The sequence below is a fragment of the Spea bombifrons genome, chromosome 7 (assembly GCF_027358695.1).
Source record: "Spea bombifrons isolate aSpeBom1 chromosome 7, aSpeBom1.2.pri, whole genome shotgun sequence".
NCBI lineage: Eukaryota > Metazoa > Chordata > Amphibia > Anura > Pelobatidae > Spea > Spea bombifrons.
In genome coordinates, this window is record NC_071093.1 from 45310694 (window position 1) to 45336227 (window position 25534).

The 25534-nt window shown below is 45.1% G+C and overlaps 1 protein-coding gene across 1 annotated transcript in view; it reads left to right on the forward strand.

Annotated features, from left to right (window-relative positions):
* The window catches only part of SEPTIN12 (septin 12), a 41254-nt gene extending 16741 nt beyond the window's left edge, over positions 1-24513 (forward strand). Inside the window, exons 3-11 of the mRNA XM_053470955.1 lie at positions 16208-16405; positions 17428-17544; positions 17699-17780; positions 18378-18515; positions 21424-21541; positions 22083-22178; positions 22662-22758; positions 23895-23946; positions 24340-24513. Coding sequence (XP_053326930.1) covers positions 16208-16405; positions 17428-17544; positions 17699-17780; positions 18378-18515; positions 21424-21541; positions 22083-22178; positions 22662-22758; positions 23895-23946; positions 24340-24463 — 1022 coding nt within the window. The 3' untranslated portion in view covers positions 24464-24513. The remainder of the gene's footprint in view (positions 1-16207; positions 16406-17427; positions 17545-17698; positions 17781-18377; positions 18516-21423; positions 21542-22082; positions 22179-22661; positions 22759-23894; positions 23947-24339) is intronic.
* Positions 24514-25534: the final 1021 nt, after the last annotated feature.

Consider the following 25534-nt stretch of genomic DNA (forward strand, 5'->3'; position numbering starts at 1 on the left):
CTAAAAAGATACCCTGGGGGCCAAGGGGATGTTTGAGTAACTTAAGAAGCCTCACAATCCACAGCGAGGGTCAAGCATGGACTGGCCATCTGGCACAAAGGGCAAATGCCCAGCGGGCTGCTGGCCGACACACACTCGATATGCTGCTCCGGCAGCGTGACGCATAATCCAGCCCCTGGCTAGCGGCCTTAAAGTGCCGGAGACCGCCTTGTCATCTACAGCCTGCCCCTGGTGAGGGCAAATACATTTAATTGGGATGATCTGGATAGTGTTGTACTTGCCAGAAAGGGTAAGGATCTGCCATCTTAGCCGGAAAATCCACCCCATAACCCTGAGACTTTGCCCCCTTCACACCGAGAATCCACCCCTTTACCCTCAGAGAACCTGCCCCATTAATCCGAGAATCTGCCCCATCACCCTGGAAATCTGCCCCTTTTACCCTCAGGATGTGCCCTGTCACTGTGAGATGGCGGTAAATCTTAGGGTCCCCGGTATGATGGGGAATATCTTCAGATCAGTAAAATATGCTCCTGGGAGTTAAATCACCCCTGACTCGCAGCACATTTTACCGCCGCATTTAAAAGCATTTTTGCGATGATTTTTTTCACTTCTTTCGCTGCCGCCTTCACAAAATAAAGATTTTGCTTGTAAAAGGGGATGTTTGCCTGCGGCCGAGATCGCAATCACCCCCCCCCCCCCCCCCCGGGAAAGCAAGACGATGATTAACGCGGTTTGATGTTTTACGAGGCAGAAAAAAATGAGATTTCTTCCTGAAATGTTTTCTAAACTAAATAAATTCAGATCCTTTGGGAAATCGCTCTGATAATTGATAGATAATACATCGCTTGGTGCTGCGCATGGATCAGACTCCACAAACTTTCTATTATTTGACTCTCTGGTGCTATTTGTTGAGCAGACTTCACGTACTTTCTAGTTTGTGACTCCCTGGTGCTGCGCATGAATGAGACTCCCTGTACTTTCTAATTTTTTTTGGCTCTCTGGTGCCTCCTTTTTCCCGGTCCCCCCCGTCCTCCCCATCTTGCTGGTCCGGGTTCCGCTGAGTATTAGTCCATGTCAGTGTCAGGCGGTGAGTCCGCCCGGGGCGAGTTGCGTTCGAATCCCATCGAGTCTTTATGTTTCCTGTGTTTATTATGGCAGGGATTTGGGGCCTGGTTTACTCAGCGCAGGCCCCGCCGCCCCGTGCAGCTGTATAAACAAGCAACGTGCCCATTGTGTGTCACACAGCACACAATCACAGCACCCAGGTATTGTTCTGCCCCGGCACAAGGCATTCTGGGGGAATGCTTAATACCCTTTGAACGTTAAAGCTCTACAAACGCCACCTTTGACCCTTTCATTCTTGTCATTCCAGCTTCCCAAAGTGAATAAATAAAATGCATTTGATTCCGGCAATTAGCGGGTTAAAGGTGGGAGAAGCATTGTGTGCGCCCGGTAAGGGAGGTGAAAGTACCTGAGCAGGTAAAGGGTGCGTACGTGGGCTCCATATGATGCACAAGTCTGACAAGCCCCTTCAGGGGCCCCAAATTCCTGACCCCCTCCCTCCCTTGTTCCCCTTTTTTCTCCCTCCGATTACCCTCTCTCCTCCTCTGATGCCCCTCTCTCCTCCACAAGAGTTCCTGGGTATGATTATAATGAATAATTAGGTCATAAATAACATGAAATTGGGTCATTACGAAAATCTCCATTTTTCGTAGAATTGTATACATTTTGCAGTTTATACATCCGGCCACTTAGTGGATTCAGCAGCTCAGACCCTGAAGCGTCCAATAAACGGATATCTAAACTGCTGAATTCCTATCGGCCCAAATCCATCTGAAGTCAGGCAGAAAACATTGAAAAAAAGTTTTAAAAAAAAGTAAGAATGGCGTCAGGGAGCTCCTCGTCGGCGGGATGATGGATCTGGAGCTGAGAACCTCTGTCAGAGACGAGAAGAGCCGGGAAGCGATGGTTTAAGGAACCGTTTGAGGGCTGACAGGTGAGACAGATGAGAGACAGCTCAGGAAATATATAGACAGGTGAGGAGAGCGCGGCTGGGGGGGGCAGAGAGCGCCAGTCAGTCCTGCCTAATGGCATCGCGCAGGCACGGGGAGGTCAGGCGCAGGTAACATTTTTTCCTTGAACCCAAAGAATTTAATAAATTGGAAGCATGCGATGTACGTCTCACACGAGACAGCGCCGGGGAAGATAAAGCACGCGGCACGAGTCGTATATCTGACAGCGGAGGACGACCCCAAGATAAATGTTTCCACCATCATGGAATGTTTTATGGAAACCCCCCATTGGTCATTTCAACGAAAAAACTCGGGAAGCTTTAACTCGTAGCTGCTAGAAACTGCCTGGAGGTTAAATCGTAATAGTAGAGGAGGTTTTAAAATTACTGAGAGGGTGGAAGGTAAGTAGAAGAGCCTCTCAGCAGAAGTGGTAGAGGGTAATACAGTGAGGGGATTTAAATACCGGTGGAATAGGTATAATTTGTGTCGTTCGTGCTGTAACGACTCAAACCTTAATCAGTCGTTGGTCTCGTCTTAGATTCAGGAGCCATATGTCTATCCCATGCATGTTTAATCCCCTCACTGTATTACCCTCTACCACCTCTGCTGAGAGGCTGTTCCACTTATCCACCACCCCCTCCGGTGACATATTTGAGGAGTCACCTAACTCTAGAGCTGTAGGTTCTTCATGATATTTTCCACGGAGAGTCTCCCGCCTTGTTCTCTATTTGTGTCTCCCATCGGGTGGCCGTTGAACCTACCTGGCGGCCCCCAGACACCCCTGACAAACGGGCCTTTCATTAAATCGTTGCCATTGATCTGTCGTTAGCACGGCCGAGCCCCTTTAAAGGAGGCAATTAGTCCGTCTAATTCCTTAAATGTATTGATTTAGACATCGCCCTCTTATTGACCACAAGGTTCTAAAAGGAGGACAAAGCCTTTAATTTACCCCTCCTGTCATATTCACACCCAGGGTCTAATGCCCCCCCCCCGCAGCTTTAAATTGATTTACTGACCTCTAAAAGGTCAGAGGAAACAACTATTAATTGACTGAGTACATAATCATTAACAGTAAAGACAAAGCCGGTACGGGGCCGGAATCCTCTTCTCCTGACGTCATGGAGAACATGACGTCCATCGTGGGACCAACCATGGATGATGCGGAGAAAGTCCAGTACACAGTGTGGGGGGGGGGGTACATTCTAGAGGAAATCCATAATAACCAGTAGTTTTTATGACAATAAAGGGGTTCTGCGCTGGTTTGCCGCTGGGTTCTAAGAGTCATTGGACTTCTTGTCTTCTGTGATGGATCTCCACGACGTCGCGCTTCACAGTGCAGCTCGTTAGTCGGGACGCCGGCCAAGCCGATGCCCCAAGCCGACCCGATCCACGTCGTTACAAATGTTTACAACCTTAGCTTGGCTGCGGCCCATTCCGAGACCAGGAGAAAGACCTTGGCAAGAGACGCCGCGCTTTGTAGCCGTATAATTAGCCGGTTAGGGTATAATTTCCCTCGGAGGATGTATATAATTACATCGAATTTTAATGACAAGCGTTCCTTTAAGTTATTTAACGTACGGACGGCATAGAATAAGTTCATCTCGGGATACTTTGTCATTTTCTCCAGCGCAAGTCGGATGAAAATCCATAACAATGAAACTACTGCGTGTCAGACGTTTATTAGCAATCGGCAATTTGTGGCGGCGTTGGCGAGCGAGCCAAGGGAGGGTCATGTGTTCGGTTTCCCGTAATCTGGTCATTAGTCTTGTCCAAGATAGTGAAAGGGTTAAGTTTTGTTTGGCAAGTGTGAAGCGCACCGATGATGTCATACTGCCACCTTGTGTCTGGTGGCTGTCCTCCACAGTCATGTTGCTCTGTCCTTGAGTGCCCTTTAAAGGGGCTTTTATTGAGACTTCATCAGAAAGAACCCCCCAGGAGCGCAGCTGATACTTTGTTACTTTACTACTTTTGGGAACAAGGCCAAGCCCGAGTAAGGCGGCTGCGAGAGGAACATCTGGAAGTCAACAAGAAAAGCCATCAGAGATGAGAGATGTCTTATGGAATGTCCTCAACGGTCTCATCTCTCCCCAGACTCAGACACTTCCAGCTCTCTCGCGCATGCACGCGCTCACTCACGACTTATGAGTTTCTGGAAAAAACAATGAAACGCTGGGTAATTATGATTTACGCCGCGCCTCTGTGCTCTCCTAGGATTTTTAATAGATGTAGGTAAAGTGGAACCGCCTCCCAGCAGATGTGGTAGAGGTTAATACAATGAGGGGATTTAATCATGCATGGGATAGGCGTACGGCTCCTGAATCTAAGACATCAGACCCATCCGGCCCCCGTCTAGTCTCCGGTTTCTCCTGCTGTAAAGACTCAAACCTTAATCAGTCGTTGGTCTCGTTTTAGATTCAGGAGCCGTATGTCTATCCCATGCATGTTTAATCCCCTCGCTGTATTACCCTCTACCACCTCTGCTGGGAGGCTGTTCCACTTTTCTACTACCCTCTCAGTAAAGATAGTTACAAAGTTACCATCAGCAAATCTGTGAGTTGGAAGGATGTAGATGAACATCTGGTAGCCTCCTAACCCAATGCTGGCCATTAATCTGTCCGCCTATCACAACGTGTTCCAGGTTAAGGTTTGACTTTGATTTAATTAGAGAAGAGTTTCCAGTGATTTTACCGGATGCACCGATCAGATCCTTTAACCCTAACTGGACTTATAGGCCGTTCCCTGCTGTTTCTATACACAGAACCCTGCGATACCCTCATACCCAGCAAACATTCTGACCTCCTAGAAAAGAGGGGCATCAGGGAAGGAAAGGGGCATCAGGGAAGGAAAGGGGCATCAGGGAAGGAAAGGGGGTACAGGGACTTCGGGTCCATGGAGAGGATTTAGGATGAAAATTAATCTTTACTGATTATTGTGCAAATACCGCTTTATAAGATGAATTTGAGGAAGCCGAGGAGGATTCTCTAGACAAAGGATTCGGCTTGTGAGGTGATTTAATCAAAGCTAATAATCCATTTCCTTCAGCGGGTGCTGTTGGCACCAATCCACCGCCCTAAAGGCTCGGGGACCGGTGCCAAAAGCAATCTGGCAGCTCGTTTACGCGTGGCTTCATGGTGGCTCCAGTCAGTCTCTGCCTCATTACCTGTCAGCAGCGAATACCCCCTAAAGCAGATCTCTCGACTTTGAGGTTACCTGAGACAGCCCCAACGCTTTCAGTGTCTGGAAGGAGTAGAAAGCCCCATGCTACAAGGTTTAACCCTCCCGACGCCTAATTCGCCTGAAACAAGAAGAAGCCACCTTAGATGCAGAGTTCCCACAGCTGCCCCCTCGTTGCTTTGGGTTTTTTTTGGGTCATCACTTTGTTTTTTTTTGTACATTTCACTTTATGAAGCCCCCGGTGGGGTCATAACAAGTTCTTGGTGTCCAAGGTCAAAAGCCCAATGATGTGCTCCAGGAACTAGTTGTCCAGTAGAACGCCCCATTACCCATTCAGACTTGTTTCACTACGGCCATTCTTCTCAAATATTTTTCTACTTGACTTCAAGACTCCATTCCTATCTCTTAAGAGCCAACCATGTCTATAGAAGAAGTCACCGCCATCAAACCTTTACATCTCTAGAAGTTCACAGAAGGTTCCGAGGCAGGCCTGGACTGGCCATCCCGCACAAATGCCAGGTGGGCCAGCGGTCAATATGGCCAATTACTTACCAATAGCGCCGCTCCTGTAGATGGGGTCTTGTATTGCGCGGCCACCAGCTGGAGACTCAAAGCCGCAAATACGTCATGTGGCGGCTGCTGGCCTTAACGATCCAGGTCCAATTAGTCACCCCCCCCTCGGTTCAGCCAGTTCTGAGAGTGAAGACCCTTTGAAAAATATGAAATATACAACATATTGTAATGTTTTTAATTTAAAAACGTAACGATCGCATTGCGGAATGGTGGGCTTAACTTTATCCCGACACCCGAGCGTCTCCGCAGACCCCAAAGGCTGGATCTAGACGTCCGTCGAGCCATTTTTAGTTCTGATAAAGCTCTGCTTAGTGTCGCCTCGTTTGACCCCCCTGCCTGATGATTTAGGATGGGGTGGGAGAGCCGTATATATTTTGTGGAGCTCTGTTCTGCAAACCTTCAAAGGGCGTTCAGTGTTTTTTATGAATGAAGGGATGGGTCGGAGGTCAAGGAGGGTGTGAGGAGCCACTTCCTGGAACAACTGACGGGGTGTGAGGGGGGTAATGAGACAACACGGGGAGAAGTAAACAGACAGATAATGAAGGAGGAGAGAGAGAGGCCAAGGAGAAGGTACTAAAATAGTGCCATTAACTCTTTATCCCCAACCCTTTCAACCCCGGCAGAAAATCCCAGTCATTGTTCTCTACTAGGATCAGAATAATATACATTTTCAAAAATCTTGCTCTTGGTTTTTTTTTTTTTTTTAGTTTTTGCCCCATAATATAAAGTTTTCAGGCAGCTGCATATCAGCCGTTTGTATGATTCTCGCTCTGTTATCTGACCCCCCGATCTACTAAACCCCCCCGACTCCTTATCATACTGCCTGTGGGGAACAATAGAATGACTCGGTCTTAATCACCCAGCCAGACTCTCTGATTAATGGAGGAACGGACTTCATTAGCATCGCCATAAAGCATCAGCTCAGTGCGGTGTTTGAGCCGGGAAAGTCTCCCAAAATATCACATGACTGACAGCGACGGCGGCTCCAGGTCTGCAGATAAAGGGAGTTTATTGGAAGAAAATTAGATAAAACCGTATATTATCAATTCTCACCGACATTACTGAATACAGCGCTGGGGTTTATGCTCAAGGAGAATTTTTTTTCTCCATATTTCAGTAGTTCCATATTTTTATAACATACAGGGAATGTATTCCTTTGTACGTTGTTTTTTCCTACGCATTGGGGGAAAAGATTCTTGGGTGCACCCTTCACTTCCTGTAAAAGATGCTGCTGAACTGAGACAAAGCAGGAAGTAGTTGTGAAGAACATCCATCCCACCTCGCTTTTGGGCTCGGACGTGGTCCCCCCATCTATAGAATATATTTATGCTGTTCTGGTATAAACTGAATAGAATTATTATTTTAAGTAAAATCCAGGGACATTTTTATTGTAAATATAACAGAACGGGGATGCCTGAACGTGTAAATTCCTCTCACGCTATGTCAATATTATTTACCCCAATTACCTAGGCCAAAGTACACATTTTTTATAATTTTTTTATGACAAATATATTACAAAGCTAAATTATTATTTCACTAAAATATTGGAGATATAATTAGCACTTAAAAAAACGTAAAAAATGGAACCAGGGCACCTAAATCGAGATTCCTACATGCATTTTAAATGTAATACTATTAAAATATATCAATATATATATATATTTATCTGTTCCCCAAAAAGAAAAAAAATCCAAATCCAAATTTAAGGCAAATTATTTTTATTACAAAATGTAATTTTGTATCGGAGAAAAATGACCAATAATGCTGTTTTGTTACAAATATTCCAATTTAATATTCTATTCCTTTATTGCGTCTCCTGGACGTAAAACAGATATTTAAAAGTCGGCATCAGACGGAGCGCAGAGAACCCCCCCCCCCCAGAAACCGCCGGCTCTGTCGGTGCATCTGGACTGAATAAATATTAGTGCAGCGTCAGCCAGACGGTACCCGGCTTTTGTTACAAGGAAGCTCTGTTTGCTCGAGCCGGTGGGAAAAGGGTCTTAAAGAAAACGAGCCGAAGATTCTTTCACCCCTCCTACCAAACTACGGCCGAGTGTATATTTTCCTGACAGAGAAGTTTAAACATGGCTGTCATCTGGAGTTTTTAAGGAAAAATGTCTGGCTTTAGAATTCATTTCTATTTTTTTTTTATTTAAATACATTGTTTACGTTGGGTCCGATCTTGTAGACCAGCGGTCCTCAACGTCAGCCCGTATATTTTATCGTTAGGTCATACCTTGGCCACCAACTATTGACATTAATGAGTATCTAAAACGGGAGTTTAGAACCCAAAGATTTAGTGAATTTGGAAATGGGATTTAATTTTTCCCTGGTCTTATCTTATAAACGCTGCCCGTGTTTAAGGCTATCCTGGTGTAGCGTGTTCATGGAGAACAGAGAAGTATCAGGAGATGCCGAATGGGCCGCCTGCTTCACGTCTTCCGCTACTATCTGCCCCTGTAACAAAATAACAAATGTCTCGGTTTAATGGGGACACCCGGAATGTAGAAACATTGTGTCTCCTACACATTCCATGAGCACAATTTAGCTATTATTAGGATTATTATTAGGATTATTATAATTATTATGTTCAGTAGTTGCCTTGGGCTGCATTACCGGAGGGCGCCTGCGGGTGTCACTGCGTCGAACCATCTTCATCATCACGTGAAGGGGAACTTCTATCCACAAGAGGCTCACGCCGACCGCGTTACGAACGTTTATACGTTGTGTTTAAATGCTCTCTGTTTCACTTTTTTAAAAGGTAGTCTGTGCCGTTCAGTGCTGTGCGGGTCACCGTTACTACGTCGCGAGGTAGCAGTTGCACGTGTGATGTCCGTCTACTCGCCCGTTTCTCCGGCCTTAAAGAATCAAACCTTAATCAGTCGTTGGTCTCGTCTTAGATTCAGGAGCCGTATGTCTATCCCATGCATGCTTAAATACCCTCACTGTATTACCACTTCTGCTGGGAGGCTGTTCCACCTATCCACCAGCCTCACAGTTGGCCCTGGACACCCGAAATGCTGGGGGTATGCCGAGGTCCCATGCAGGTTTTGTGCTGTGCTGACAGGGATGTCCTTTCAAACCCGTTTTAAAGAATCATCGCTTTCCATATTCAACTAAAACCCAACAGAAACTCCGCCAGACCCAGATCAGGACCCAGACATCTGCCTTCGGATGACGGATTCCTGTTTAGACTCCTCCAGGCAGCAGAAGAGCCGTTATCTCCCGCCAAGGACGTTATCAGAGAAATATGTTACTCTCCCGTGATAAGGCTCTCTGAAGTCTACAAAGTATCACTAAGTGAGCGCATTATGCTGCCAGTTTTATTTCTTATTATTTGGGGAGGAATTTCACCATCTTAACCCTTTCACTGATCTTCCTAGCCACGTGGCAACAAGGAATTACTCTGCCACAAGCCGTGCCAGGACCATAAAAGAGGAGGCCACCTGATCCTCGGAAATGCCCCCCTGGACGAAAGATTTTTAATAGAATGCTTAAAAAAAGGCAAAGAAATCAGTAAATGGCCCATTCTGCATTCCGTGACATCATCCAGTTCTCGATGACATAAATAAAGCAATGCAGATACATATCTGTCTTTTGTCTAGAATGTGACCCCCTCTTCAAAGTTCCCCATTTTGCCCGCCCCTCCCCCACGCCAGTTATTTATACAGGGATTCTCCTCTCGACTGTCTGAGTGCTTTTTCTCAGTAAAATAGTTTTTGGGCCAAAAATTGACTAAAGTGGGATTTTAAAAAAAAATGGCTGGGTCGCTGCGTTCTGAGCACTCCAGCCAAAAAAAGTCATTTTTATAGAATCCATCGAGTTACGTTCAGCAGATCCGCCATTTCTGCGCTTACAATATCGCTTTTAAAAAAAAAAGTGTCATTTCTACGGAAACTACTCTTTTAAGGGAGAAATGGGTGATTTGGTGAGTAATTTAGATACTGAAAGAGAACGCAAGAATCCGGTTGAGAGCGGCTGATGAATGTGGAGAGGAATGCGTTCCTCGGACGAGGTGGTAATGGACAACTTCTTTTATATCATCTCAGAGAAGAGACGGAACCTTGGAGACGAACGCAGAATAAAGACCCCGAGCTTCATCTTCTCCGTTGCTCCATCATCCGGGGTCAGCACTCGGCGGTGACCTCCAGCCCAAGGAGGACAAATACTTTTTCCCTGGGCATCTACGTTCCCTCTGGGGGGATTTATGTAACCCAACCGCCCCCCCCCCCGTAAATAAATTTCAACCCTTCCCCAAGCTCTACACAACATAACTATGATGGAGAATCTGCAGGAGGGATAGTAGGGGGTGGTAGATAAGGGGAACTGCCTCCCAGCAGAAGTGGTAGAGGGTAATACAGTGAGGGGATTAAACATGCATGGGATAGGCATACGGCTCCTGAATCAAAGACGAGACCAACGACTGATTAAGGTTTGAGTCTTTACAGCGGGAGAAACGGGCGACTAGACGGGGGCCGGATGGGGGCCGAACTGCCAGCAAATGCCTATTCTGTAGCTATAGACCCTGAATCTAGAAGGGGTAATAGCCAGACCCTTGAGCCCTCCAATCAGCACGAAGCATGGAATCGTACGGATTGCGCGCAGTTTATTTATAGGGTTAAAAGATTCGCCCCAGTCTCAGAAATACATTTCCGGAGGAGGAGGGGCTGAATTTTTTTTCTTTTTAAATGCATTTACATTTTTTTTTCTTTTTTAATAATTCTTCCGGGTTGAGATGCTGACTTTTCTATTAATATATTTATAGAAATAATGTATTAAGGGGAAGCGGTGACATCGCGCATGAAAGAGGAAGGCCGCGTGCAGGGACGCCGGGGGGGGGCGACTCGCTCTGTAAAAGGGACACTTATGGGTTTTTTTTTTCTTGAGTTTTCTTGAAATTAGCATCTTTGTGCGAGTTTCCCGTTCTCATCGCCCCGCAGTAATCTGTACGGAATCTTTCTGGAGAATTAAGGCATTTGCGGGTTCTTATAAACCCTAATTGGCTCATTTTGTTTGTTGCGTTGCGCCCTGCTGCTAATGCCCCGGGCTGGTAGCCATTTACCCCGAAAAGAAGCCCACTGCTGCTTTAATAGTAAGGAGGGTATTTTGCCCCGTAAGATTTGGGAATGGTGCATTTTTGAGCACTTGGTATGACCCAGCAACACATTTGATATATACCCCCCTGTTCCGCCCCCTCGTGGTACATTCCCTATTTAAAAAAAAAAGTAGTGTTTGACCAATAGGATCACATCTTAATCCTCTATCTAGCATGCCCTGGTATAGAGCCAGGCCGTAAAAATCCAACCTTCTTTTACAGTTATGATGGTTTGACTCTGGTTTCCCTCCTCCATTGGGAAGAGGTTCCATGCACCAACCCCCTCTGCTGTAAGCCGATACCTTTCCATCCGCCCCGCCGGCCTCTTGTTCTGGGGCTTCTCTCGCTGAATCCACTCCAGTCCTTACGTTTCTCAGCGCGTTTCAAGTCGCTGAATCTCAATGACTTTCCTCAAAAGGACGAAATAGAAAGGAAAGGGGAGAACTTTATGTTAATCAGATAGAAAAGAGCTAAAAAGAGTCTTTAAAGAGAGTTTTTTAACCTTTTTTCTTTAGATATAATTACAACTAACGGGGGGGGCTTTTAATGGTACCCCTGTTTTTAACCCCTCACGGTGAGTCTGTAGACTCCGTCTGGATTATGGACCCGACAGCGAAGCCATTGTGCTGAGAGTTTATACAATGCCTGCCCCCGGACCCCCGAGTCCTTTGTCTGGGCAGAGAACGTCCTTCCCCCCCTTTTCAGTAGCCGCCATTCTCACTCTAAAGGGGGTCGCCGCTTTGGTGTATTTGCCGCCCACCGCAGCTGGGTCACAATCCATGTATACAGGGGATTCCTTTCAAGGGGGCTTTAAAAATCACATTGTGCGGCTGAACGTTTCATCCGGAATGCTGCATTATTATTATTATTATTATTATATATTAATAATAATAAACGTTACATTGTGCAGCTGAACGTTTCATGTTGAATTTGCATTATTATTATTATTAATAAAAGTTACATTGTGTCAAGGGAAAGTTTCATCTTCATGCTGCCGTATTATTATAATGAATAATGATAATAAAATAATAATAATAACACTTTATTATTATTATATACTAGTTATAATAAACATTACATTGTCAAGTTAATGTTTCACCTTTATGCCGTGCTAATATTATTATTATTATTATTATTAATGATAATAATAAAGGTTACATTGTGTCAGGTGACCGTTTCATCTCCATGCTGCTTTAAAATAAATCATTGATTATCTTTCTATAAAGCTTTTCATCGGATTTAAGCGTCAACCACAAAAACTTTAATACCTTTAATTAGGTATAAAAAACAAAAACAGTCATTTTTTTTATTACATTTTTGGGTTTTCAGTCACTGCCTCGTGTGTTTTATATACAGAATGATAGCTCCGCCCACGAGCATCACAGGCGATTGACCAATCAGATTGCGTGAGATTTATGGAGAAATGGCTACGGATGTGGCCTGCGATAAACCTCTCTGCACTCGTACTTATCCATAAAGTCTCCTTTATCTCGGCTTCGTTATACGTAACAATTATCGATACCTAGAAATCACACAATTCCAAAAAAAGACAGCTCAGAAATGCATATATTGGTAAAATCCTACAGATTTCTATAAAATTTCGGAATAAATCCATTTTCTCAAGCGTTTCCCAGGCAAGTACCGTTAACGGCATTTTCCGGCCCAAAATTTCTCGCCCCGTCCTTTTGTACGCCGCGTGTCGCCAACAGCATCCGTTTCCTTCCGGTAGCTTCTGGAACTCGGCGGGTTTTGAGGTCCTCAAGAAGCCGCCTTCAGAGGAACCCTTTTCAAATTCTCACCTTGACGTATTGCGGGTGAATTTTCTCCCCTCCAAAATTTTGTGAATTTAGTTTTTTTTTTAATATAAATTATTCCCGGAGCGGCCGGGGACTTCTGTCTGAGAATCGAATGGACTTTCTAAGGTGAAACTTCAGGTTTTCTTCAAAAAAGTCAAGAATGATCAAAAAGAATCGGAGCCGGTGGAGCGCCCGCCGTCGGAGGTGGAAGCCGACATGGCTGCTGTTGTGACTGCGGATGCTCGTATTATTCACCCGCAAAGCTTTCTTATTCATCTTCAAAGCGGGTCTCTCCTTTTCAGACATCTGCCCGGGGTGGAGGGGTATGAGAGGAGATTGGGGGGGGGTGGATCGGCCGCGGACTCCCTTCGCCCTGAAAGGGTTACGATTTCCAATTCAAGTCACGTGAGCCTATAACGTAGGGTCTTTGTTGTGTCATCTCTGTGGGGAGTCTTCTATAGAGAGCGAGAGCGAGAGGATGAGAGCGAGCGAGAGGATGAGAGAGAGAGCAGCTCGCTCACCATAAGGTCCGGGTGCTTTGTGACTCCATCCGGAGACCGCGGTGACCAGGACGGGGGGCTTCATGTAGAAGACGGGTTCTCCGTTCATCCCCTTACCTCTTAATCCCAAATAGAAGGAAGGTATGTGGAGGGGAGGATGAGAGGTGGTTGGGGGGGGGGTAGGTACCCTCGGAATGAATGAATTCGGAATAAAGATACATTTTAACCGCTTCATTCCAAAATCTGTATCCTCGGACCATCTAACCAGGGCTGCTGCGCGAATCGCTGTCGATTCACCGCCCGTCATGATGATTACGGAACCGAGTGATTGGCAGAGATTTAGACTCACGTTTTCTGGTCGCGCTCCTCACTCAGTGAGTCAGGATGACCAACCGGAAGGATCCGTGATTAGCGGACCCGTAACGATCCTTCTGATCGCGCCAGAATTCGCGTTGGGGGCATCCCGGGGCGATGGCTGCTAACAGTGGGTCAGAGGTTTGGATGGAGTGTAAAGAAGTTTTATGTTACTGAGTGGCTGGTAGATAAATGGAACAGCCTCCCAGCAGAAGTGGTAGAGGGTAATACAGTGAGGGGATTAAACATTCATGGGATAAACATACGGCTCCTGAATCTAAGACGAGGCCAACGACTGATTAAGGTTTGAGACAGATTCTGAAAGGCTTTATTATTATTATTTTGTGTTATTTTATATAGCGCCATCATATTCCGTAGCGCTGTACAATGTGTAGACAGGACATAACAGGTAACATATAACATGATTATTAGACTTACAGAAATAACAGGTACGGTCGGGCCCGGCTCAAAGAGCTTACAATCTAGAGATAATATTTTCTGATTATTCCGATTTTTAGTTTTGCGTTAAATGGTGATTTTTTCTAGAATTGTGTTGCCGCTCTGAGCAGCAGCGGGGAGGGAGGCTCCATCTTCCAGGTTGACCGGCAACCGATACGGAAATCATTTTCTAATAAAAACCATTGTAGCCTCTTCTTTTGGGGCATTTAACACAAAGAAACGGAAGTTTCAGGGCAGACCTTTCACATCAGACATCAACAGATTTAGGGCAAAAGCCGCCGCAATCTTTACAATTTTTAGATTTACAAATTAGAACTTTCCTCATCTTTGGAAAATGAGCAAAAAAAAGGTTTGTCACAAATACAACTTTATATTAATGAAATAGCACCAAAAACACCCAAATTCGATGTTATCTTTTAAAACAGAAGCAGCTATGTTACCAGGCGTGGAGCGTTACCCACTGTGGCCCTCTCGGGTACCCATCCCCCTATATTTTGTGCCGTTGATAGATTCTATATGGTCAATAAAACCTGAAAGCCAGAAAAACATACACCGGCGCGGTCACAATTGGGTTAAATATCTACAAAATCCTCCGAAAAATGAGGGTTGCTTTAAAAGCCAAAAAAAAGGAAGCTTGAAAAGAGATGTTATCGCCATAGCAACCAATGGAATCATCCAATCAGGATATAGACAACACGACGGGTTCCTCGGTATAAAAGTTTCAGACGCGCTATCACCACGGAAAGGAAATTGCGCTGGTTGCCATGGCGATAAGACCGCATTTGGTATTTTAAAGCTTGCATCGCATTTACTTTATAGATAAGAACCAGCGTGTCTCGTGTCAATGGTTTACCGGAAACTTCAGAATGTTTAAAAATCGGGAAATTTGGATTTTTTTTTAGCAAAGTTTGTGATAAATTTTAAGATGGCCAACATTTGCCGAGCAAGGGGACCCAGGAGGTTTCTCGAGATGTCTTGAAAGCTCTTAGGATTCTACATCGTGTTTCAAAAAGTATCCCAGACTCACTTGGACCATTTTCTCTGGACCGACGCGGAAATATCTTTTTTTTTTTCACTAAAAATGCCCTAATAAGCAAATAATGCCTCCAACCACCGACGGCCACCTTGAGGACGCCACGGAGAGCGCTTTGCGTTTGATGGAGATCACTTGGGGCTCCAAGTAAAAAGATTTTTTGTAATATTTTTTTTTGGTTAATATTTTAGTGTTTTTAAAATTTTATTTATGACATCATTTTTTTTCATCTGGTTTCTTTGACAACAAACCCAACGGCTGGAACCAAATCTAACGAGGCCAAAATGGTGACGGATGAATTAATTTCTCGTTGCCGCCCACCACGATCACCCCCGCGTCTCCTCTACTGCAGCTTCTCCGTAAGGCGGCCCCTCTCTGTTCTCACCTCTTGTTATTTTTATCCCTCGATGTGTGTCGGCAGCGCGTGTGTATAACGAGCGTCGCAATCGACACTTTGTCATTTCGAAGCCGTTGGCAACATTCTATCTGCATCTAGTTTTTTTTGTTTTTTAACTCTTTCACCCCCAGCCGGATTTTGATTTGCGGAGAGTTTATGCATTTCTCTGGCTCTCAGTGAGTTAACACATTGAATAGCAATCCAATGGTGTTAACGGGGTTAAAAAAAATCAGCTTTTTTTGTTATTTGGCAGCAAAACTATAATTTTTATTTTCTTATATAAACGCACTTCACAGCGTGGCTGGCGGCCCTCTTGTACAAGTTGATCTGTATATAAGGGACATGGATACACCGGACAGACAGACGACCACCTGCCGCACTACACTGGGCTACAGGAATTAATGAGAATCCGTCCCTGGGTTGGGATATTTAAATGGTTAAATTTCCTCCGGCCATACTTTCCAGGGTCCATAGTCTACCATACGACGATGAGCCGGGGCTGCATGTGCCCACCGGCCATTAAAGGGTTACAAAATACTCCTTTTCATTAAACCGTATGATAATTTAACCCTTGGAATATTCCTGCTGCGCGGAGGAAGAAGAGGAGAGAATTAACCTCTTCATGACTCACTAAAATGATTTATTATTAAAACGAAGAATGACCAGTGTTCCAGGTGGCCCTGTGCGATGGGGGCTCTAAAAAGGGTTACGTCTTAAAATCTTACTGCGCTAAAAGGGTTAAGTCTTCAAAATCATCGCGTTTCTCATTTTTTTACTTTCTCTTCTCATCGTGTCTTCCTCTTTCCATTTTCAGATCGAATCCACAAGGCTCCTGCGGACAGCAGCAAGATGGAGGAGCCGACCCCCGTCCCGCCAGAGGAGGTGATGGACCCCCAGGTGGCCGAAGACCCCGGACGGGAGCCCTTTGGCTACGTCGGCATCGATTCCGTGCTCGACCAAATGAGACGCAAGGCCATGAAAAGCGGCTTTGAGTTTAACATCATGGTGGTAGGTGTGTGTCGCAAAGGAAGTCGGAGATTTTAGGGGGTCTCAGGTGGAGACGTGGCTGGGGGTCTCAGGTGGAGACATGGCTGGGGGTCTCAGGTGGAGACGTGGCTGGGGGTCTCAGGTGGAGACGTGGCTGGGGGTCTCAGGTGGAGACATGGCTGGGGGTCTCAGGTGGAGACATGGCTGGGGGTCTTAGGTGGAGATGTGGCTGGGGGTCTCAGGTAGAGACATGGCTGGGGGTCTCAGGTAGAGACATGGCTGGGGGTCTCAGGTAGAGACATGGCTGGGGGTCTCAGGTGGAGACATGGCTGGGGGTCTCAGGTGGAGACATGGCTGGGGGTCTCAGGTGGAGACATGGTTGGGGGTCTCAGGTAGTCTTATTTAAAACAAGCATTTACCCTCAATAAACAAAACGCCGAGACTCGTAAAACAACATCTCAGGTTGTCCATCCGTTTTGTTTTTTAAATCTTCGTTTTGATTTTTTTGTTTCATTTTGGGTTTTTTCTTGCAATATTCAGAGTTTATTTTTTTATTTCAAATATAAAAATCCCGACCCTCATTTTTTCAAATTTTAAATAGAAAAAAATCAATACATTTAAGGCTATAAAACGGGCAATATTATAATAATATTTGTAATTCTTAAAAATATATAATTGGAGGCTGTGTATTTCTGCAGAAAGGGACAATATTTTAACCCCTTAAGGACAATGGGCGGTCCCTAAACCCACAAAAAAAAATAATGCATTTTGTCATTAAGGGGTTAATTACCCCGCTAGTTTATAAGGCCAACACAGAGAGGGGGGAAGTGATATGTATCAAGTGAGTTTTTCCCTTATTTTATTTATAATTATTTTCAAAATGTTAAAATTAATTTCAAAATAACGAATTCCCGGCACACAAGCCGGTTCCACTTCTGTTTCCCAGTATAGAATCTGCAGAAAGCGTCAGCCTCGTCTCCTCTGACGCACACGGCTTGTGTATTTATATATATTTATGGTTTGTTTTTTCACCGTTACGGTTTACAGGACAAAGCGGTTTGGGGAAATCGACCCTGGTAAACACACTTTTCAAATCAAAAGTTATCCGGAAATCACCCGGATCTGGGATTCCAAAAACGATGGAACTCAAGGAGGTCAGCCAAGGTGAGTTGGCTTCTTCATCCATACCGGTCAGGGCTGGGAATGCCAAGAGCCAAGGATCTCCCAGGACTGCCAATGAGTTGCCCCCAGAGGATGGGGTATGAAGCAGCTGACATGGCGTTTAATGTCACTAATTGAACCTTCCTTCTCGTCGCAGTCATCGAGGAGCGAGGGGTGGAGATGAGACTCACCGTGATCGACACACCGGGATTCGGAGATCAGATCAACAACCAAAACTGGTAAATATAAATAACTGAACGGCAAGATAACAAGATGGCTTCCTTATAGTAACCCGGTGACCATTAATATTTATTCGATATCAGCAAACCCCTGGCTATATTATGTATCGATAATGTTCATCGTTGACTCCTGATGGCCATGGTGGCTCGGGGGATTTGGCTGAGAAGACATGGAGGAAGAGTACCTTCTTCTCAATGTCCTTCTTCTGTCTGTAAATCCCTTGGGTGTTTTGGAAGGTATCGGAGGTATCCGGGCCGCTCGGCTCTCTCCCCGTGTTCTGGTTCATGGTCACCATCAGACATGAAATCCCAACAGTACCTGCCAGCCACCCCAGGCTCAGATTTCAACCCCGCTGGGTTCCATCAGACAATTTGCCAACCGGATATCGAGGTGTATCGCTGGTATCAGAGGCGTTTAGACGCGAAGAAGGACTCTGGGTAGACGAGACGATAATGGAGAGAGCCGGGCGCTGATAGAACAGCCGCGCTATTATGTTCCTGACACATGAGTTATGGGAAGAGGAATCCTCCGGGATCTTCTCGCTGTGTCCTGTGAATAAAGAATTCCGTTTCTTTGTGTGTTTTGCCCTCTCCTAGCTGGGAACCGATCATTAAATACATTCACGAACAGTACGAGAAGTACCTGAGAGAAGAAATCCTGGTCAACCGAAAACGCCGGATCCCGGACTCTCGTATTCACAGCTGCATCTACTTCATCCCCCCTACAGGGCACTGGTAAGAAACGGCTCGGGCGATACGGGAATCGAGGTATTAATACCTTAAAAACAGTAATATAACCCCCCAGCGCTGTATACAGTAATATAACCCCCAGCGCTGTATACAGTAATATAACCCCCTAGCGCTGTATACAGTAATATAACCCCCAGCGCTGTATACAGTAATATAACCCCCAGCGCTGTATACAGTAATATAACGCCCAGCGCTGTATACAGTAATATAACCCCCAGCGCTGTATACAGTAATATAACCCCCCCAGCGCTGTATACAGTAATATAACCCCCAGCGCTGTATACAGTAATATAACCCCCAGCGCTGTATACAGTAATATAACGCCCAGCGCTGTATACAGTAATATAACCCCCTAGCGCTGTATACAGTAATATAACCCCCAGCGCTGTATACAGTAATATAACCCCCAGCGCTGTATACAGTAATATAACGCCCAGCGCTGTATACAGTAATATAACCCCCAGCGCTGTATACAGTAATATAACCCCCCCAGCGCTGTATACAGTAATATAACCCCCAGCGCTGTATACAGTAATATAACCCCCAGCGCTGTATACAGTAATATAACCCCCAGCGCTGTATACAGTAATATAACCCCCTAGCGCTGTATACAGTAATATAACCCCCAGCGCTGTATACAGTAATATAACCCCCAGCGCTGTATACAGTAATATAACGCCCAGCGCTGTATACAGTAATATAACCCCCAGCGCTGTATACAGTAATATAACCCCCCCAGCGCTGTATACAGTAATATAACCCCCAGCGCTGTATACAGTAATATAACCCCCAGCGCTGTATACAGTAATACAACCCCCAGCGCTGTATACAGTAATATAACCCCCAGCGCTGTATACAGTAATATAACCCCCCAGCGCTGTATACAGTAATATAACCCCCAGCGCTGTATACAGTAATATAACCCCCCAGCGCTGTATACAGTAATATAACCCCCAGCGCTGTATACAGTAATATAACCCCCTAGCGCTGTATACAGTAATATAACCCCCAGCGCTGTATACAGTAATATAACCCCCAGCGCTGTATACAGTAATATAACGCCCAGCGCTGTATACAGTAATATAACCCCCAGCGCTGTATACAGTAATATAACCCCCCCAGCGCTGTATACAGTAATATAACCCCCAGCGCTGTATACAGTAATATAACCCCCAGCGCTGTATACAGTAATATAACCCCCAGCACTGTATACAGTAATATAACCCCCCAGCGCTGTATACAGTAATATAACCCCCAGCACTGTATACAGTAATACAACCCCCAGCGCTGTATACAGTAATATAACCCCCAGCGCTGTATACAGTAATATAACCCCCCAGCGCTGTATACAGTAATATAACCCCCAGCGCTGTATACAGTAATATAACCCCCCAGCGCTGTATACAGTAATATAACCCCCAGCGCTGTATACAGTAATATAACCCCCAGCGCTGTATACAGTAATATAACCCCCAGCACTGTATACAGTAATATAACCCCCCAGCGCTGTATACAGTAATATAACCCCCAGCGCTGTATACAGTAATATAACCCCCAGCGCTGTATACAGTAATATAACCCCCAGCGCTGTATACAGTAATATAACCCCCAGCGCTGTATACAGTAATATAACCCCTAGCGCTGTATACAGTAATATAACCCCAGCGCTGTATACAGTAATATCCCCCCAGCGCTGTATACAGTAATATAACCCCCCAGCTCTGTATACAGTAATATAACCCCCAGCGCTGTATACAGTAATATAACCCGCCCAGCGCTGGATACAGTAATATAACCCCCAGCGCTGTATACAGTAATATAACCCACCCAGCGCTGTATACAGTAATATAACCCCCAGCACTGTATACAGTAATAACCCCCCAGCGCTGTATACAGTAATAACCCCCAGCGCTGTATACAGTAATATAACCCCCCTAGCGCTGTATACAGTAATATAACCCGCCCAGCGCTGTATACAGTAATATAACCCGCCCAGCGCTGTATACAGTAATATAACCCCCAGCTCTGTATACAGTAATATAACCCCCAGCGCTGTATACAGTAATATCCTCCCCAGCGCTGTATACAGTAATATAACCCGCCCAGCGCTGTATACAGTAATATAACCCCCAGCGCTATATACAGTAATATAACCCCCCAGCGCTGTATACAGTAATATAACCCCCAGCGCTGTATACAGTAATATAACCCCCCCCCAGCGCTGTATACAGTAATATAACCCCCAGCGCTGTATACAGTAATATAACCCCCCCCAGCGCTGTATACAGTAATATCCCCCCAGCGCTGTATACAGTAATATAACCCGCCCAGCGCTGTATACAGTAATATAACCCCCCAGCTCTGTATACAGTAATATAACCCCCAGCGCTGTATACAGTAATATCCTCCCCAGCGCTGTATACAGTAATATAACCCGCCCAGCGCTGTATACAGTAATATAACCCCCAGCGCTATATACAGTAATATAACCCCCCAGCGCTGTATACAGTAATATAACCCCCAGCGCTGTATACAGTAATATAACCCCCCCCAGCGCTGTATACAGTAATGCCGGTTGGTTTTATCTAATTTTGTCCCAAAACTCCCATTATCTGCAGACCTGGAGCCGCCGGTGCTGTCAGTCATGTGATATTTTGGGTGATTTTCCCGGCTCAAACCCCACACTGAGCTGATGCTTTATGGCGATGCTAATGAAGTCCGTTCCTCCATAGACTTTATATTATGAGGCAAAAACTACAACTAGTTTAAGAAAAGAAAACAGCGAGATTTTTTTGAAAAGTTATTGTTAATCTGGGAATGAAACGTTTGCTGGGAGCTCCTGTTTAGTCGGTTGCTGCTCTCTCAGTCTCCTTCTTCTCTTCTCCCCATCCAGGCTACGACCCCTAGACCTCGAGTTCATGAAGCGTTTGGGCCGCATCGTAAACGTCGTTCCCGTTATTGCAAAGGCTGATACCCTAACCCTGGAGGAGAGGGAAGAATTCAAACAGCGGGTAAGTGCCCTGCGGAGGAAGCGAGGATCGGAGAACCCGGTCGTCCCGACCAAAAAAATCATTAAATATACAAAAATACAGAAAAGCTTCAGAAAAGCTCCATGTTTTGGGGTCATGATCAGAAACCACAGAAACACAAATTAGCTCATAATATACCCAAAATAGCACAAAAATGGCCTTTCTATACGATTTAGGATAGTGACAAACTGTCATGTTTTTCCTTTTCCTAAACCAAATCCCCAGTACTTTCCTTTAATGTCCTTTATGAGCTAACAAATGCTCTGCAAGTGAAACCGCCTCCCAGCAGAGGTGGTAGAGGGTAATACAGTGAGGGTATTAAACATGCATGGGATAGACATACGGCTCCTGAATCTAAGACGAGACCAACGACTGATTTGAGTCTTTAAGGCCGGAGAAACGGACGACTAGAGGGGGGCCGGATGGGGCCGATCTGCTGGCGGTTTCTATGTTTCTATCGAGAACCCACCTAGTTACCCCAAATCTGGCGGTGCGATGGTTAAGACTGTTTTATCCTCCTTAGATACGGAAGGACCTGAAGGCTCACGGGATCAGCGTGTATCCTCAGCCCGAGTTGGATGAAGACCCAGCAGATAAGATGCTTAACGACAAGATCCGGGTGAGCCTGGCGGCCATTTTTTTAAAAAGTTTATTGGTGGGAGGGTGAGACAAGGGGCAGTCGCCATGGATACATATATCCAAGAATCCTTACGTTGTGCGCGTGTTTCCATACGTTTCAATGCACGAGTGTGTATTTTAAGGGTTAATTTTCCATTAATCTTAACCAATCCTTTCTCTTTCGATAGTAAATGAAATGATAGTTACCGCTATTTAAACGCTGTCCGTTCCCCCGAAAAATAAGGATAATTCGGAAAAAGATGCCACGTCCAAGTAAAAAAATTAAATAAAATAGACCTTTTGGGAAAAAAAGTTCTGACTTTTAACACCAATAAAAATCTCCACAAATCTTCTTTTTGTTAAAGTTGTTGGCATTTAGAAATATTTCCGTATTTTGGAGGAAATTCGACCTAAATCGAAGAAATGTTGTTGTTTTTTTTTGTTTTTTTTTATTGTGATTTTTTTTTCCCCTCTTCGGTCTCAGGAGAAGATCCCTTTTGCCGTGGTGGGGACCGACGAGGAGCATCAGGTCAACGGGAAGAAGATCCTCGGCCGGAAAACCAAGTGGGGGATCATAGAAGGTATTTTGCTCCCAGCGGCTCGGGGGAATCCGCGCGTTAGCCGTTATCTAGACCGTCGCAGCGAGGCGGTGGGCAGGAATCCTGATTAATGCCGCGAACGAGCGATTTATCACGCGGGGCGGGTAGCGACGACACGGACGCTTATCCTAACACCTGCCGATACATTTTATGGAGGGCCGGCTGTCATCCTCCCACCGCTTTCCAATCCATTAGCCGCTCTCCTCTCTCACGTTCCTGGATACGTTGAGGAGGAACGAGGAACGCATCTGTTCCTCATCACCGAGATCTCTCAGTGGGCAGTTTAGGGTGAAAACAGGTGATAATGGACAATTTCCAGCTGTCTCCTGACTTTCCAGCCTTTCTGTGCTGCAAAGAGATATCTCCCACTTCCAACTGCCCCGGGGGACGGGGGGGGGTGTTAGTGGACGTGACTCTTACAATACGAGCCATAACATCGAGCTGAAAGAGAAGGAAAAAAGTATATATTTTGATGCATTATTCTTTAAGTACTTTCTTTTCACCTGTTGCCTGCTAATCATGAACCTGCCAAAAGACAAAAAAGCTTACATTTTTTTATTTTTTTATTTTTAAATTGACACATATATATATAGGGGTTTTCTTGCATTAATTTAGACTTAATTTAAATATGTCCTTTACATCCAGAGAGACAGAGCAATAAAAACTAAAAACGTGAACCCCAAATTTTTGGGATTGGGTCTACTTGTTAAAGTTTAAAAAAAAAAAAAAAATTAGCACAGAGAGGTTGATCACATGCACCGGTATGTCTCCATCCATGTCGTAATGCGCCCCTCAACGCCCTGTTTATGGCAATAAACAACTGGCCCGGACGGGGGCCGTTAATTTACGCCCCCCCCATTACACCCTCTCATTAAGGACAGTGGGGAAGAACAACGGAGCCAGGGAAACCTCTGATCAACAAAGTTATAGTAAAGAAAGTAACCACTTTATCATTCACCCTTCTAAAAAAAAGATTGTTACACTTTTCCCTTTTTGTTTATTTTATATTTTTACTGGACTTGTTCCTTTGCCATTTTTTATATTCTCCCCAACTGTAATTTTAACCCCTTAAATACAGACTGCACATTAAATACTTGTGGTTTTTTTTTTCTCCCCAGTGGAAAACACGACGCACTGCGAATTCGCTGACCTGAGAGATCTGCTGATTAGGTGAGATTGCGTTTCAGGTTAATTTAGTATGTGTTATTAGACTGCGCATCGGATACACGTGCACAGGAATCAGACACATCGGAAGCAGCAGGGGTTATTCTAGGGAGGTTTATAAATCTAAAGAGCTGCCTCCATAATAGAAAGAAACTATTTTTCCCCATATACAGGTTTTTTGTTAAATGTATAAATATAGCTATGCTTCTATCGTGCAGTACCAATAATGGCCAGAGGGGGGGGCAGTACAAAATAAAGAGAAAAAAATAGCCTGTGGTGCAGTACCAGTAACGGCCAGAGAGGCAGCGTCGCGCAGCTAAGGGACTCAAGCCATTGATGCAACGCAGACTCGATTCCCACCGCAGTTCCAGTGACCATCTCCCTCTCTTCTCCTTGTAGATCCAATCTTCAAGATCTGAAAGATATAACCCACAATATTCACTACGAGACCTACAGAGTGAGCCGACTGAACGAGAAGATTCAGGGCAGCCCAACGTATGTGAAAGATCCCGCCATCTTGTGAAGCCTCTCCATGACCCTCAAGAATGTTTAACGTGCCTCCTCAATGGACATAAGAGCCAGCGCAATGCAATGGCAGTTGTTTCTGTCTGCCTGATTGTTTAATCCGATATCAGTCAGCTAACTGACTGCCAGCCCATCCTGCCAAAAACCCACCTCCGGGGGGTCCTACCACAGCTCAATAGACTGCCATCTGTCCCACCAGAACCCCAATGCCAATCTGTCGCACCAGTAACACTGGCCAGTAAATTATTGCCCGGATTGCTCCTCAAACCCTTCTAGGACTCCCAGAAACCCCAAATTACTATGGGTCTGCCCAATGTAGTCGACAAAGTATTTACCCCACTGAGATAACATTCCAAAGAGTGTTGCCAATATGGTGCGTGTTACACCTCTACCAAAATGTTTACCTTGGGGCTATTTGAACAACTCTTATAGAAAGCCTTTAACCCATTGGGGGTAATCGTTAGCCATTGTACATCACAGCAGATCGGGATGTCCATGATTAGTCGACAGGTCATCCAACCGCTATCCATCCAAGAACCCAACAAGATCTTGATGCCGTCTACGCAAATAATAACTGAATGTTAACCGCCGCAATAATAACGAAATCTAGGCAACGCAACCTGCCTTAACGTCCATGACCTCCACATGGGTTTTGCCTAAATCCCTCAACCCTGCGCCCTCGGGAGGCGAGAGTCTCGGACTCTCCTGGTTTGATTTAAAGTTGAGGAGGACACCAAGACTGTCAAACATTTATTTACCAAAAGAGGCAACGAGAAGAGGACATCCATTGGGACCGGGAGCCTCCAAAAGGAAATGAGACTAATCAGTGACGGAGGAACAAGAGAGAAAATACATTTATATATAATGTTAAGGCACAGATTTTTTTTCCCAGATATTTTTAACGATGTATTTACGATATGAGACACTTTCACTTTCTTTATAATTTTATGTATAGCTGTTTCAGATTCATATTCTAGCTTCTTTTTATGATTGTATCTGTTGTTCCGGAGTCTGGAATCCTCATAAATAAATACATTTCAGACCCGATGGGGTATCTTTCTTCAGAGGC